The sequence below is a fragment of the Carcharhinus amblyrhynchos genome, chromosome 21, assembly GCF_965287045.1.
Source record: "Carcharhinus amblyrhynchos chromosome 21, sCarAmb.v2.hapA, whole genome shotgun sequence".
Lineage (NCBI taxonomy): Eukaryota > Metazoa > Chordata > Chondrichthyes > Carcharhiniformes > Carcharhinidae > Carcharhinus > Carcharhinus amblyrhynchos.
In genome coordinates this window covers 38,112,316-38,127,072 of record NC_137344.1, presented here as the reverse complement: position 1 = coordinate 38,127,072, position 14,757 = coordinate 38,112,316, and the positions used below count along the sequence as shown (strand labels likewise).

At 41.8% G+C, this 14,757-nt stretch overlaps 1 protein-coding gene across 1 annotated transcript; it reads left to right on the top strand.

Moving 5' to 3' along the window:
• The first annotated feature begins 1,581 nt into the window (after positions 1-1,581).
• tmem238l (transmembrane protein 238 like) lies at positions 1,582-4,944 on the top strand. Its single transcript, XM_080209358.1, has 2 exons — positions 1,582-2,015; positions 4,854-4,944. The coding sequence occupies exons 1-2, from the start codon at positions 1,582-1,584 to the stop codon at positions 4,942-4,944; spliced, it is 525 nt and encodes a 174-aa protein (XP_080065484.1).
• Positions 4,945-14,757: the final 9,813 nt, after the last annotated feature.

The window sequence follows — 14,757 nt, the reverse complement described above, 5'->3', positions numbered from 1 at the left end:
GGTTGGTGCAACATTGAGGGCTGAAGGGCCTGTACTGCACTGTAATTTTCTGTGTTCACTTCCCAGCAAGTTTCTGAGACTGAACCAGACTGTTTGTAAGCCTGTTGTCACATTTAACCTTTTTGTAAGCTTCTGACCACATATCCGCATTATCACTAAAAGCTGCCTATTTCCACCTCCACAACCATTCAACTCCACCACTGCATCAACTGATTTACTGCTGTCCCACAAAACTCATCCAAACCTCAGCTGCCCGTGTCCTACCTCTCGTCAAGTTTTGTTCATTAGGACTTCTGTGCTCACTGTCCTATAGAGGCTCTCAATAAAGCCTATGGGGATTCTCAATGAAGTCTGTGGGGACTCTCAATGAATCCAATAGAGACTCTCAATTAACCTATAGAGACTCTTAAAGAAATAACATCTCCATTTTAAAATTCCTACCCTTGATTTATCATTCTCTATAATTTCCTCCAACCCTACAATCATTCAAGGTATCTGTATTCCTCCAAATTTGGCCTGTTTGGGGTTAGCAATTTTAATCACTCTTCCTTCAGCTGCTTGGAGCCCAAGGTATAGAATTCCCTCCAATAGCTTTCTACCTCTCTTTAATCCTTGAAAATGTTCCCTCTTGACCAAGCTATGGGCTTAGATACAAACAAGAACCAAAGGTAGGCCATTCAACCCCTTGAGCCAAATCCACCATTTAATAAAATCACGGATGATCAAATAATTACCTCAGATCTGCACTCCGTCTACTCCCGATAGCCTACCACTCCCTCGCTTGCCAAGAAGCTATCCACCTGTGTCTTAAAAATATTCAGAGAGTCTGCAGACCTTTTCTGAAAGATTTCCAAAGACTCACGGCTCTCTATGAAAATTCACTTCAGCCCCATTGTAAATGGGCGGACCCCTTTTTTTAAAAAAAAATGACCCCAGTCCTCGATCATCCCACAAGAGGAAACATTCTCTCCACATCCACCCTCTCAAGACCCCTCAGAATCTTATATGTGTCAATCATGCTTGTGTGAAATTTGGCATAATACTCTTGTGAAAGGCTTTGGGACATTTTGCTATGTTAAAGGTGCTACAAAAATACAAGTTATTGTTGTAATTTCTGGATCAATATCCAACTTTCAGGTGTTTTTTTTAAATGTTGTTAGTTTTATGCAACTGCAGTCCTCAAACTATAAGCTGCAGAAACATAATGACGCAATTTATGGCAAATTAATATGACTAACTCCTTAAGTTAAGAAAAGCTAAAAGGTTAAAAAGTTATTTCAGATGTATTATTCAGAGGTAAGAAGTGTTGTACCACTAAAGCGTTGCATATTCCAGTTCAAAAAGATAATAAAAGGGAAAGGGATAACTGTTCCTCTTGTTGTTTTTTGAATTTTGTCATGTTTGCTTTTGTTTGCAACACTCTTTTGAGACTTTAACCCGCAATTTCTCCGTCCAAACAGAACAGGATTTACGTCACGGGAAGCGGGGTTATCCCCAAGGAGAAACACCTGGACAAGTTTGGATCCTTTTCCCCAAAACTTCTTTTTAATCCATTTGGAGGTGGGCTGAATACAAGAGGCAATGGTGCTGAGGGGCATTGGGAGGTGCCCTGTATTATTCTGGGTGGCTGTTAGCTTCGACTTGGGGGGCCTGACCTTGCTGTTAATTGGCATTTTTGCCAACGTGCGGGTGGGTGGCAGGGGCTTTGGAGACTGCCTCATCTACAGCGGCTCAATCGTCGTCTTCTTCAGCTTGGTCTGGTGGCTCTTCTGGTGCACGGGCAACATCGAGGTGCCCCCGGAGGAGCTGGACAGAGACATCGTGGTCCAGGGGAAGGGTTTGGCCAAGCTGACCAGCAGGCTTTCCCAAACACTGTCGGCGAAAAGCAGCAAGGTGTCGCCGGAGAAGGAGCTGGCGGTGGGGGAGATAGCCATCAGCTGGGACATGGTGAGGCGCTTGGCTGAGATGTCTCCTCCCGAGAGGCAGGAGCCCAGATACGTGGAGCTGAATAATGTGTGGCTCCCCCAGCATTTGCCACCAAGAAAACAGCTGGATAGAGAGCGACTGGTCTGAACGGTGAGGGTTCCAAGCGAGAGTTTTAAACAGGAGTTATCCCACTGCCCACACTGTAACCTACACCACACTGCTGAGCAGTATAAGACTTGACTCTTGGATAGAGTTGCACGCATTCCCTTCCGAGGGAATTATCTCAATTCTAATTTCACAAAGTTAAAACACCAGATAAGGGGTCCAATCTGTGAAAAATGGGTCCAAACACTTTTTTGAGCCCAGCCAAGGCCTCAAAATGACACAGCAGTCAGTAGCAATTTAATATCCTCTTGACCAATTAGATTTTTTTTTAAGAACAGATTTTCTTTAAGGGGTGAGAACTGGTTCCCAGAGATGACTTGGGACTGGAGTCAAGAATTAAAGAGCTTTTTTTAAAAAAAGACACGGCTGCATTAAGGCAGTTGGAACATAAATACCACACATTTTCATTGAAGCAGCACTGACAGGTTATTTTAAAATGATATCAAATACAGTAGGGGATTTTCACAGTAAGTTCAATGCAGTGTTAATATAAGCCTACTTGTGACACTAATAAATAAACTTCAACTTAAACTTGAGGGTCGATTTGGAGGCTTGGATTAGTGTGGGTGGGTCAGGTAGGGATGGTGAGCTGGATGCCTATTTATGACTAATACCTCTCTCTGAAATATTTTCTTCATTCAGTTCCAGAAAATCACTGAGGTTGATTTTTTTTTAAGTTTATAAATAAAACAAAGTAATTAGCTTTGACCAAAAATAATTGAGGGCTGTCCTGGTACAATGGCACACTTGTTCTGTCCCTCAGCAGCAGTTGTTGTTCTGGAGTAAATGATCATTCATCTCTGACTTGGAGTCCACATTGTTTGGGACATTAACCACTAAGATTTTCCATTATTGATTACCAAGTGATTTACATGATTTTAAAGGGAAAGATTTGTGTTTATTATACACATACTTGTATTTCACAACTATAGGATATTCCAAAAGTGTTTTACAGTCAATCATTTACTTTTGAAGTGTAGGAGGTGTGACGGTCAGTTAACACAGAGCAGACTTCACAAACAGCAATGTGATAATGACCAGATAATCTAGTTTTGTGATGTTGATTCAGAGATAAATATTGGCCAGTGGAAAGTGGATAAATCTCCTCCTCCTTCGAGATAAGACCATAAGATATAGAAGCAGAATTAGGCCATTCGGCCCATCGAGTCTGGTCTGCCATTCAATCATGCTGATATTTTTCTCATCCCCATAAACCCTGATCCCCTTATTAATCAAGAACCTGTCAATTTCTGTATCTTAAAGACACTCAATGACCTGGCCTCCACAGCCAGCTGCGGCAAAGAGTTTCACAGATTTACCACTGGCTGAAGAAATTCCTCCTCATCTCTGTTATAAAGGATCGCCCCTTTAACTTGTGGTTGTTCCCTCTTCTAGTTTTTCCTACTTGTGCAAACATCCTCTCTACCCAGGCCTCGCAGTATCCTGTAAGTTTCAATAAGATCCCTCCTCATCCTTCTAAACTCCGAGTACAGAATCTTCAACCTTTCCTCATATGACAAGCTCTTCATTCCAGGGATCATTCTTGGGAACCTTCTCTGGACCCTTTCAAAGGCCAGCACATCTTTCCTTAGATAGGGAGCCCAAAACTGCTCACAATACTCCAAATGAGATCGTGCCGTGGAATCTCTTACATCCTTCAGTACTGCATGGGATTGTCAACTTTCATTCTTGTGCAAAATAGCTTTGACCATGAGTATCTAAAACTACTTCTAAACTAAAAATAAAACGTGTTAATTTAACTCATCTCAGTACTGTGATGATGTTTCAGCTGTTTTTGCTGAACAAGTATGAAGCTGCATATCATTTCAAGATGACACACTAAAACATGTAGTAAGGATTCAAATGGCGTTCTTCCATTCATTTTCATAGAATCCCTGCAGCATAGAAGGAGGCCATTCGAGTCTGTACAGATCACAATCCCACGTGAGCCCTATTCCCGTAACCCCATGCATTTACTATGCTAAACCCCCTGACACTACGGTCAATTTAGCATGGCCAGTCAATCTAACCCGCACATCTTTGGACTGTGGGAGGAAACCACAGCATGCGGAGGAAACCCATGCAGATATGGGGAGAATATGCCAACTTGACATAGATAGTGACCCAAGGCCAGAATTGTACCTGGGACCCTGGCGCTGTAAGACAGCAGTGCTAACAACTGTGCATTGTGCCTTCCTCACTTTGCTTTTGGATGCACACATGAATGAGAGTATAAATAGTATAAATTGAGCAGTGAGTGGCAATCGAACTTCAGGATGCACTGAGAGCAAGCGATATAAGATCGTCCTGCGAAGTATACTCTTCTTGTTCAGGTTTCACAATGGGTGATTTAAAGTGGGTGCAGGAACAGAGAGGCTTGAGCAGGATTGATGTACACAAATCTTTAAAGATGGCAGTTTTGGCAACTTAAAATCCATGTGGGATACTCTGATTTGTAGACAGATGGAAGTCATGCAAAGCTTTATAAATCACTGGTTGAGCTTCAGTATTTTGTTCAATTCTGGGCACCATTGCTTCAGGAGGAGTTTCAAGGCCTCACAGAGGGTGCAGTAAAGTTTTAATAAAATGGTACCACATGAAAAGACTGGAGAATTGGGGATTGTTGCTCCTCAGAGAGCAGAGAAGGGTTTGGGGGAAATTTAATTGAGACATTCCAACTGTGAAGGGTTTTGATGAAATACTTAGAGCGAAACTGTTACCATGGCCAAAGAGGTCAAACCACATTGATTTATAATAACTAGCAAAAGTAAAAGCAAATTACTGCAGATGCTGGAATCTGAAACCAAAAGAGAAAATGTTGGAAAATCTCAGCAGGTCTGGCAGCGGCTATAAGGCGAGAAAAGAGCTGTTGTTTCGAGTCCAGATGACCCTTTGACAAAGCTAAAAAGCATAGAAATTGGGAGGTATTTATACTGCAGGATGAAGGAATGAAAGTTGAGTCACAGCCACGAAAACAAGGGGACAGGCTGCTAATGGCAGTCCATGATGTGGAAATGCCAGCGTTGGACTGGGGTAAACACAGTAAGAAGTCTGACAATACCAGGTGTAAGTCAGAACTCCCCATTCACCTGACGAAGAGTTTAACCTCGAAAGCTTGTGAGTTTACTATCAAATAAATCGGTTGGACTTAAACCCAGTGTTGTCAGACTTCTTACAATGGCAGTCCAGAAAGAGAATAGAAGGTGTGAATGGCCAAACAGCAGAGAAGCTGAAATCAGAGAATAAGCTGTGACAGATGAAGATGTGGGAGTGGGGGCAATGGGAGGGAGAGAGTTAAAGTGGAGAAAAAGGGGAAGCAAAGGGGGAGAATAGGTAAGGAAAGGATAAAATAGAGGGAAAGAGTGGGGGAAAGAAAAATAAAGATAATAAGTAAAAGGCAGACGACAGTTAAAAATGAAATGAAAACAAAGGGGTCGAGTTTGGGTAAAGCAAATCACCTGAAGTTGTTGAATTCAATGTTGAGTCTGGAAGACTGTAAAGTGCCTAGTCGAAAGATGAGATGCTGTTCCTCCACTTTGCGTTGAGCTTCACTGGAACATTGCAGCGTGCCAAGGATAGACATGTGGGAATGAGAGCAGGATTGTGTGTTAAAATGGCAAACAACAGGAAGGTCAGGGTCTGATTGCGCACAGATTGGAGATGCTCAGCAAAGTGATCACCCAGTCTATGTTTGGTCTCTCCAATAAAGAGGAGACCGCAGTGGGAACAGCGAATGCAATACACCAAATTAAAAGAGATGCAAGTGAAATGCTGCTTAACCTGGAATGAGTGTTTTGGACCTTGAGGTGGTAAGCTTAGAAGAGATAAAGGGGTAGGTGTTACACCTTCTGCAATTGAATGGGAAGGTACCATAGGTGTTGGGTATAGAGGAGGAGTGGACTAGGTTATCCTGGAAGGAATGGTCACTGCGGAATGCTGACAAGGAGTGAAGGGAAGATGTGTTTAGTGGTGGCATCTAGCCTCAACTTCAGATGATTTGCTCTACCTCACCTTGACCCGTTGCTTTCATTTCATTTCATTTTTAACTGTCTTCTACCTTTTACTAATTTGTTGTCTTTCTTTATTTTTCTTCTCCCATTCCTCCCTTATTTTATCCCCCCTTCCCTTTCTATGCCTTCTATCTTTGACAAAGGGTCATCTGGACTCGAAACGTCAGCTCTTTTCTCTCCTTACAGATGCTGCCAGACCTGGCGAAAATGGCAAAGGATTATGCTTTGCATGTGGGGACTGGTGGGGTGAAATGTGAGAACAAGGGAAACTCTTGTTCTCACCTTTATCTTATGATAACTATTAGGTATAAGATGATCTTTGTTGATTATATGGTGAGTTGTTCCAAACTAGGATCTGAAAGAGTAAAAGAGCAGCAGAGAGTTGGGGGAGGCGAGGGGGAAGGTTCAGTAGTTACTTTCAAAATGCAGCTGGATAAATGCTGAATTTGCAAGTCTGTGAGGCAAGAAACTGGGGCTAACGCCATAACTCTGCCAGAGAATGGCCCAGACACACTGAGCAATTGATCTTTTGCGATGCGTGAATCTATGCTCAGATGTGCTGTAACTGAAGCCAACCACATAGTTTAAAATGTTTTGAGGGAAGTCTATTGGCATGCCTGGAATTTTGTTTTTAATCCATTGACTGTTGCAAGGATAAGTGCCACTGACATGAGGTAGATACTGATCTCCATGCACTAATGTCATCCTGTCTTGTCTTTAGCTGTACAAAACTCTTTATCTATCAAGAGAGGAAATAACACACATTTACACAGATACTGTGGACTTAATTATCCTGCATCAGCAAACTTGTTTCCACTCACTGTTTTTACACCTTCATTATCTGAATCATAAATAAATGTTCATTTGTGTTATGACTATCTTATTGAATTTTTATTTGTTGTATGAGGGAAGCTGTCAGTTTAAAATTGAATAATCCAAAAGTCTGAAAGGAATGGTGAATGAATATGTTTCCTTTTGGATAATGTGTCACTGCAGGGTCGAATGTTTGGAAAAGCAGAACCCTTGGTTGCAGGAGAAAGTAGCTTAATGATTGACAGATGTTTTGGATCTTCACTTTACCTGTACATTCCTGGCATGTGTGAGGATTCTTGTTGTACCATGAGTGGATCTTGAAAAGTCAGCCAGTTGCACTGTGGTGCTTAAGTAATTTCAAATCTCGTATTGTACAATAGGTGTGAGGCACCAGCAATTCAGACTCTGAATCTATAGGTTTTATTTAATGGCTAGTTTACCCTGAATGTGTGAACAGTTTTTGTTAATGTATTCTTTCATGGTGTATGAGCAATGCTGATACTTGTTCCCCTTCCCAAAGGGTTGCGAATCTGTGGAATTCGTTACCCTAAGGTGCGGTGGATGCTGGGACAGTGAATAAATTTGCGGAAGAGTTAGACAGATTTTTAATTGGTCCTGGATTATGGGGAGAAGGCAGTGAAAAGGGGATGAGGAGCATGTCAGCTATGATCGAATGGCGGAGCAGGGTCGACGGGCTGAATGGCCTAATTCTGCTCCAATATTTCCTGAACTTACGAACTCCGTAATTGCCCTTGAACTGAAAGGCTTGCTCAGCCATTTCAGAGAGCAGTTATGAGTCAACCATGTTGGAGTCACATATAGGCCAGGCCAGGTAAAGATGGCCGATCCCTTTCCCTAAAGGACTTTGATGAACCAGATGAGTTTTTGCAACAATTGTTGATGGGTTTATGGATAGCATTACTGAGACTAGTTTTTAATTTGCAGATTTTATTAATTGAATTTAAATTCCACCATCTGCCATGGTGGGATTTGAAACTGAAACCTTAGAATATGAGCCTGAGCCTCTGGGTTACTAGACCAGTTCTAATACCACCCCACCATCACATCTTGTTAAGGAAAAAATAATCCTTGCACTTAAGGTGAGAAGTGTTCATTCTGAGCAAAGGAACTTCTTGGAACTCAGATACCCAGTGTTTTCTTTACACCATTCTTCATTTGGCAAACACAAATCCATTCCTTGTTTGTGCCAAAAACCAAATTCAAATTTCAAATAAATAGAACTTAGGCACCCCACGAGAGAAACAAACCAGATCTAAGTTGGCAAGATAAGGTATTGCACCCTATCTTGGACTTGATATGATGCAGTGGGATGCATTCAAAGGGGAATTCAAGAGATTCAGAGTAAAGGAGTGGGCTGGTCAAATCTGAAGTTGTTTCCAGTGGGGTTCCACAGGGCTTGGTAATAGGTCCTCCTGCTTTTTGTGGTTATAAGTGATTTAGACATAAATGTATGGGTCGTGATCAAGTTTACAGATGGCAGAAAAGTTGGCAAAGAGGTTGATAGTGAGGAGGGAAACTATAGATTGCAAGAAGATAACAATGGACTGGTCAGGTGGGCAGAAAAGTGGCAAATTGAATTCAATCCAGTGAAATTTGAGGTGTGGTGATGCATTTGGAAAGGTCAAACAATGCAAAGGAACATATAATAAATGGGAGAATGCTAAGAGGTGTAATGGAAATGAGGGACAATGAAGTGAATATTCACAGATCCCTGAAGCTAGCAGCATAAGTCGGTAAGGTTATTAAGAAAGCATATGGAATACTCTCCTTTATTAACCAAGGCATAGAATATAAGAGCAGAAAAATATACAAAATACTAGTTATGCAAATTGCGTATTGTGTGCTGTTCTGGTTACGTCTTTACAGAAAGGATGCAATTGCATTAGAGAGGGTATAGAGGAGATTTACAAGGATGTTGTCAGGCCTGGAAAATTGCAACTATGAGCAATGACTGGATAGACTGGGACCAGAAGAGGCTGAGGGCAGATTTAATTGTGCTGTACCAAGTTATGAGGGGCCTGGATAGAGTGCATGGGAAGGACCTATTTCCTTTAGCAAAGAGGTCAACGTTTAGGGGGCATAGATCTAAAGTGATCGATAGAAGGATTAAAGGACAGATGAAGGAAACATGTTTTCTCTCAGAAGATGGTAAGGGTCTGGGACTCGCTGCCTGAAAGGGGAGCAGAGGAAGAAATCCTTAACTCATTTAAAAGGTGTATGGATATGCATCTCAAGTCCCATAATCTCCAGGGCTACAGACCAAATGCTGGATTCCGCTGGGTGACTTGTTTTTCGGCTGGTGTAGACATGACAGGTGAAGTGGCCTCCTCCTGTGCGGTACATTTTTCAACATTTACTGAATTGTTAAAAATGTCATACATGAAAACAGACTTTGTTTTAAATCAAACTGAGCAGCTGTCGGTTGAGTAACACTGACAGGTCCGCACTCACAAGAGCAGTCAGCATGGGATTTGCCAGAACCTGTCCACGGTTAGTAACCGTGAACCCTTCAGCTTGTAAATTCCTTTGTGTGATGTAGAAAGTAATGGTCGCATTTCTTAATGTGAATTGGGAAGGCTTTGGAGCAAGATCAGGCCTTGAAAGAAAGGCTTCCATTTCTATAGTGCTTTTCGCAAACTCAGGACGTTCCGAAGCAGTTTACAGCCAGTGAAGTACTTTTGAAGTGTAGTCACTGTTGTAAGGCAATTTTCTATTTCCACCTAAAGAAGCCAGAGAAGCCTCATTTTAATGTCTCACATCCCAACAGTGCAGAATTCCTTCAGGCTTACACTGGTGTGTCAATTCAGGTTTTTTCTTGTGCTAACGTGGGACTTGAACCCACAACCTTCAAACTCAAAGGTTACCACTGGATGACAGCTAGCAATTAACATTGTGAGGTAAAGAATCTCAAACCTGCAACCATATGACTGACATGGGTCTATTGTGTAAACAACAGTTGTGATAAATGTGAAGCAGAACTGGAGAGATTCATAGATTCCCTACAGTGCAGAAGCAGGCCATTCATCCCGTCAAATCCACACCAGCTCTCTCTGACAAAGCACCTTACCCAGACCCTTTTCCCCACCCTATCCCCGTAACCCCACACAATGGCTAATCCATCTAACCTTGGGGCAATTTAGCATGGCCAATTCACCTAACCAGCATGTCTTTCGAACTGTGGGAGGAAACCCATGCAGACACAGGGAGAACGTGCAGACTCCACTCAGGCAGTCGCCTAAGGCTGGAATCAAACCCGGGTCGCTGGCATAATGAGGGAGCAGTGCTAATCACTGTGCCACCCTTCTGCACAATTTAAGAGCAAGAAATTCAATTTGGAGTTGTATACTTTGAATGAAAAGGAGATTATTTTCTCAATTCATTTCAGAACCTGTAGGTGTTTTCCTCGGCCTGAAAAATGAATTCTAATGGCGAGTTTTGAAGGGTTTAGTGAGAAAAGGCTTATCCTATCCAATTTGTCTTTCTTGCTCTCCTCTGAGGGCACCGTGGTTAAAAAAAAAGCATTGAATGCTGTGCAATTCTACCTTATTAGGCACCACGGCAGAAATGAATAGTTTTGTTGGATGCATCTTGCTACGGGTTGCCCGTTGCCATGCATGAGGAATTGGAGGAGGTGGTGGTGAGAGTAGGCACAGCGTTGCCAACTTCCGCAGGAGAGAAGGACAACAAAGTGAGAGCACTGAGCAGGGAGCCCTATCCACCCAGAGCTCCTACATTCAGATCAGCGCAAACCAGGGCATCAGGAGGCTGCAATTTAGCAAGAAGGTCAGAACAGATCTGTGGCCTTCAGGAATAGGGATTCTGATATCACAACATAGCGTGGACTGCGTTGTCTCTGATAAGGTCACAGCATGAGCTAATTTTAATGTTAGTGGAACCTTTCAGACAGCCACAGAGATTTAAGTCAAATTTCTCAATTCTGGCCCAGCAAGTAGTGTCTGTCGGAACCATGTTGCTACTAGTGACCTGCTCAGCCACTTCTCTCCACTGACACTGGTAATTTTCCAGGGTTCTTGTTACCCATCTCACAAATGTGAACTTGTTGGGAACATAGGAAATAGGAGCAGGAGTAAGCCATTTGGCCCCTCGACCCTGTCCCACCACTCATTTGGAGTATGGTTGATTTTCTATTTCAATGCCATTTTCTTTGCGCTATCCCCGTATCCCTTGGTGCCTTTACTATGTAGAAATCCATTGATCTCCATCTTGAACATGCTCAATGACTGAGCTTCCACAGGCCTCTGTGGTGGAGAATTTCCAAAGATTCACTATCCTCTGAGTGAAGAAATCCCTCCTTATCACAGCCCAAAATGGTCTCCCTCTTATTATGAGACTGCGTCCCCTGATTCTAGAAATCCCAGCCAGGAGAAACATCCTTCCTGCATCTAAAATCAAAATACAACAAAGACTCAACTGCTCTGATAGCATTTGTGAAGAGAAAAAAGGAGTTAATATTTAGAGTTCAATATGACTTCTTCACTTCCAAATAGTGAAGTCTTGGTATTTTGTTTAATCTGGGGGTCATTGATAATGTTGATTATTTTGGTTCATCGTTCCCTTAGGAATTGTAACTAGGCCATTCGGAAAAACAGATGTTTTTGACCATCTGTGGCATCTGTATCCATAGAAATAATCTGCAGCAGGAAAGGCTATGGGGATATAAGGAGTCAATGAGAGGGTTGGTGAGTTTTTTTTTAGGCTTACATTAACACTACAATGAAGTTAAATTGAAAATCCCCTGGTCACCACATTCCTTCGGGTACACTGAGGGAGGGTGGCTAATAGACCTAACCATGCCTTCTATGAGGTGAGGGGTTGAGTACAAAGTGAGAGCTAGAGGGCTCACAAACCCACCAGAAATTGAACTGGGTTGATGTGTCAGTCAATATAAATGGGCCTCCTAACCAGCCTGCCATGCCACCCGTCCCCACTCTGTCACCTCCTTGGGCCTGCCTTGGGAAGCAGCAGCACTGAACGTTGCGTGATCATGTCTCATGGAGACAAAAATGCTGTGGAAATGGGAATCCTTGAGGGGGTCGACACTGCAAAACATGATTTGTGGTTCCACTTGGCAAGAGGAAGATCCAGCCCAATATCATTTTTAGGTGGCTTGCTGTCACACTTTGTTTTAGTAATGCTACTGAAAACACCTTGGGAAGCTTCATTAGCTTAAGTACATCATTATAAACATAAGTTGTTCTGTCACTTTAGACTAAAAGAAAAGTTGTTGATTATGCTATTGACTTAAGCAACAGTTTAGAGCTGTAACTAGTTTTACAAAGTTAAACAGTTTAACTTCCTGATTTTTGTGTCTCTAATATTGAAAATGGTCAAGTTACTAATTGATGATCTTATCTCTTCCAGCAGGTGGTCACATGACACTCGGGTGTATGTGAAATATGAAAGAGAATCTGTTCCGTGGAAGAATGAAAACCGTTTGTTTACTGATTAAATGTTACGTATGATTTGCTTTCTCCAAACAATGAAAGCTCTGGTACCTCAAAAACCCATGGGCAAATAATCCATCTTGAATCTTGTATGAGCACCAGCACACACTATCCTTGCCTGAGTTGTCTTTTGTTATTCAGAAGAACAATATTTCTTGCTACAACCACTTCAAACCAGCACCTGAGTTTCCCTCATTAAAAGTCACAATACAAGAAGTGTAAGCCACGTAATAAGCACTCATGATCACATTTGAAAGGGTTTGTTTACTTTTGTACCAATGTGTAATCTATTAAATTCAATATTGTATTGCGTTTGAACATGACAAGGTGTATTTAACCACAGATAATAAGCCATGATGAATAAAGCTTTTTTTTTTACACATTTGAGCATTTGCCAAGCTATATTAATAGTGTGAAGCTATTTCATCGTAACTGGGTGGGGAAAGGGTCAAACGTTACATCATTTGGCCATTTCACACAGTTGGTGACATGTGAAATATTTAACAACCATACCAGGAAGCTGGTGCTGGGAAAAGGAGTTTTGTGGCAAAGGTGAATGATTTCAAAAAGAACTCTGTTACACAGAAATACAAAATGTTTCTAGGTTGGATTAGTGTGTTACCACCTCATGCTGTACTCGCAAAACTAAAGATTAGTGATTAGCACCGTTTTCAGTGATCATTGACAGTGTTCGTGGTAGAGGGGCATAATGTAATTTCCACTGATCCAGGCAGGAGATTGAATAACTAGCAAGGCTATTATTTGACCAAGATAAAGGACTCTCAACATGACTCTTTGAAAATGGTGGTTCCCAATAAGGCAAATATGTAACGTACAGGAAACTTTTAAAGGATTATAATGTGGTAAACACTGCTGTCTCAGTGCAGCAAGGACCCAGGTTCGATACCGGCCTTGGGTGCCTGTGTAGTTTGCACGTTCTCCATGTCTGTGTGGTTTCCTCTGGGTGCTCCAATTTCTTCCCACAATCCAGATGTGCAGGTTAGGAGGTGGATTGGCCATGCTAAATTGCCCCTTGGTCTAAAGCTATGTGGCTTAGCCATGGGGATAGAGTCATAGAGGTTTACAGCATGGAAATAGACCCTTCAGCTCAACTTGTCCATGCCGCCCAGGTTTTGCCATTAAATTAATCCCAATTGCCCGCATTTGGCCCACATCACTCTATACACATCTTGGCCATGTAACTTTTAAATGCTTTTTAAGAGACAAAATTGCACCTGCCTCGACTACTGCCTCTAGCAGCTTGTTTCAGACACACCACCCTCTGAATGAAGCAATTGCCTCTGGATCCTTTTTGTATCTCTCCCCTCTCACCTTAAACTTATGCCCTCTAGTTATAGACTCCTCTACCTTTGGGAAAAGATATTCAGTATTTATCTGATCTATCTCCTTCATCCTACATTCCAAGGAAAAAAAGTCCCAGTCTATCCAGCTCTCCTTTTATAACTCAAACCATGCAACTCTTCCTAGTTTAATAATATCCTTTCAGGGTACACAGTAAGGTAGGTGGGGGGGTGGCCTGGGGAAGATCCTCTTTTAAGGAGTCAGTGCAGACTCTGCCAGATGATCTCCTTCTACACTGTAGGGATTCTGTGGTTCCATGATTCTACTAGTTGCAAGACAGCTGTTTATAGTACTTCAGAAATCACAAATGCATTTTGTTTTTAATTAGGTGAAGATTTAATTGAATTTAAAAATGGTGATTTATATTTACGCACACATTTGAAACATGCTTCCTCCAAACATATAATAAAATTGGACTAAACATTTTTTTCATGAAATTCTTAATGTTGATTAAGCACAATATGTCGGCGTGGTAAAGAAATTTATGGACACTTTTCCAAGGCTGCTGCCATCTCTACTCTGATACTACTATATGAATAATTAGGTGTTGGCTTTGCAGTCAATTCACCGTAATATCGAGCAGAAATTTTGCACAACATGATTTCCTCAAACTCACCATAATAATTTTGAGCAGGATTGGTCAGAGCATTGAACTTTAACTTGCTGTCACATTAACTCATGGAAACAATCAAAAATCCCCTTCCACTGTTCATTGTCCATGCAGAATTGACTCCACGTGATGTTGCAAAGTATGGAAAACTTCTCAAGTACTTCCTCCTAATTAAATGTGGAGGCTATATCCAACAGAGAAGACAATTGAGATTTAACAAAGGTTTCTTTTAACTATGAAGGGCTTTGGAGGAACTCAGCTAATGCTCTGGGTACCTGGTTTCGAACCCCACCGAAGGAGATGGAGGAATTTGATCTAAAAAAAATCTGGAATTGAGAATCTACCGATGACCATGAAACCACTCAGTTGTCAGAAAAAAACATCA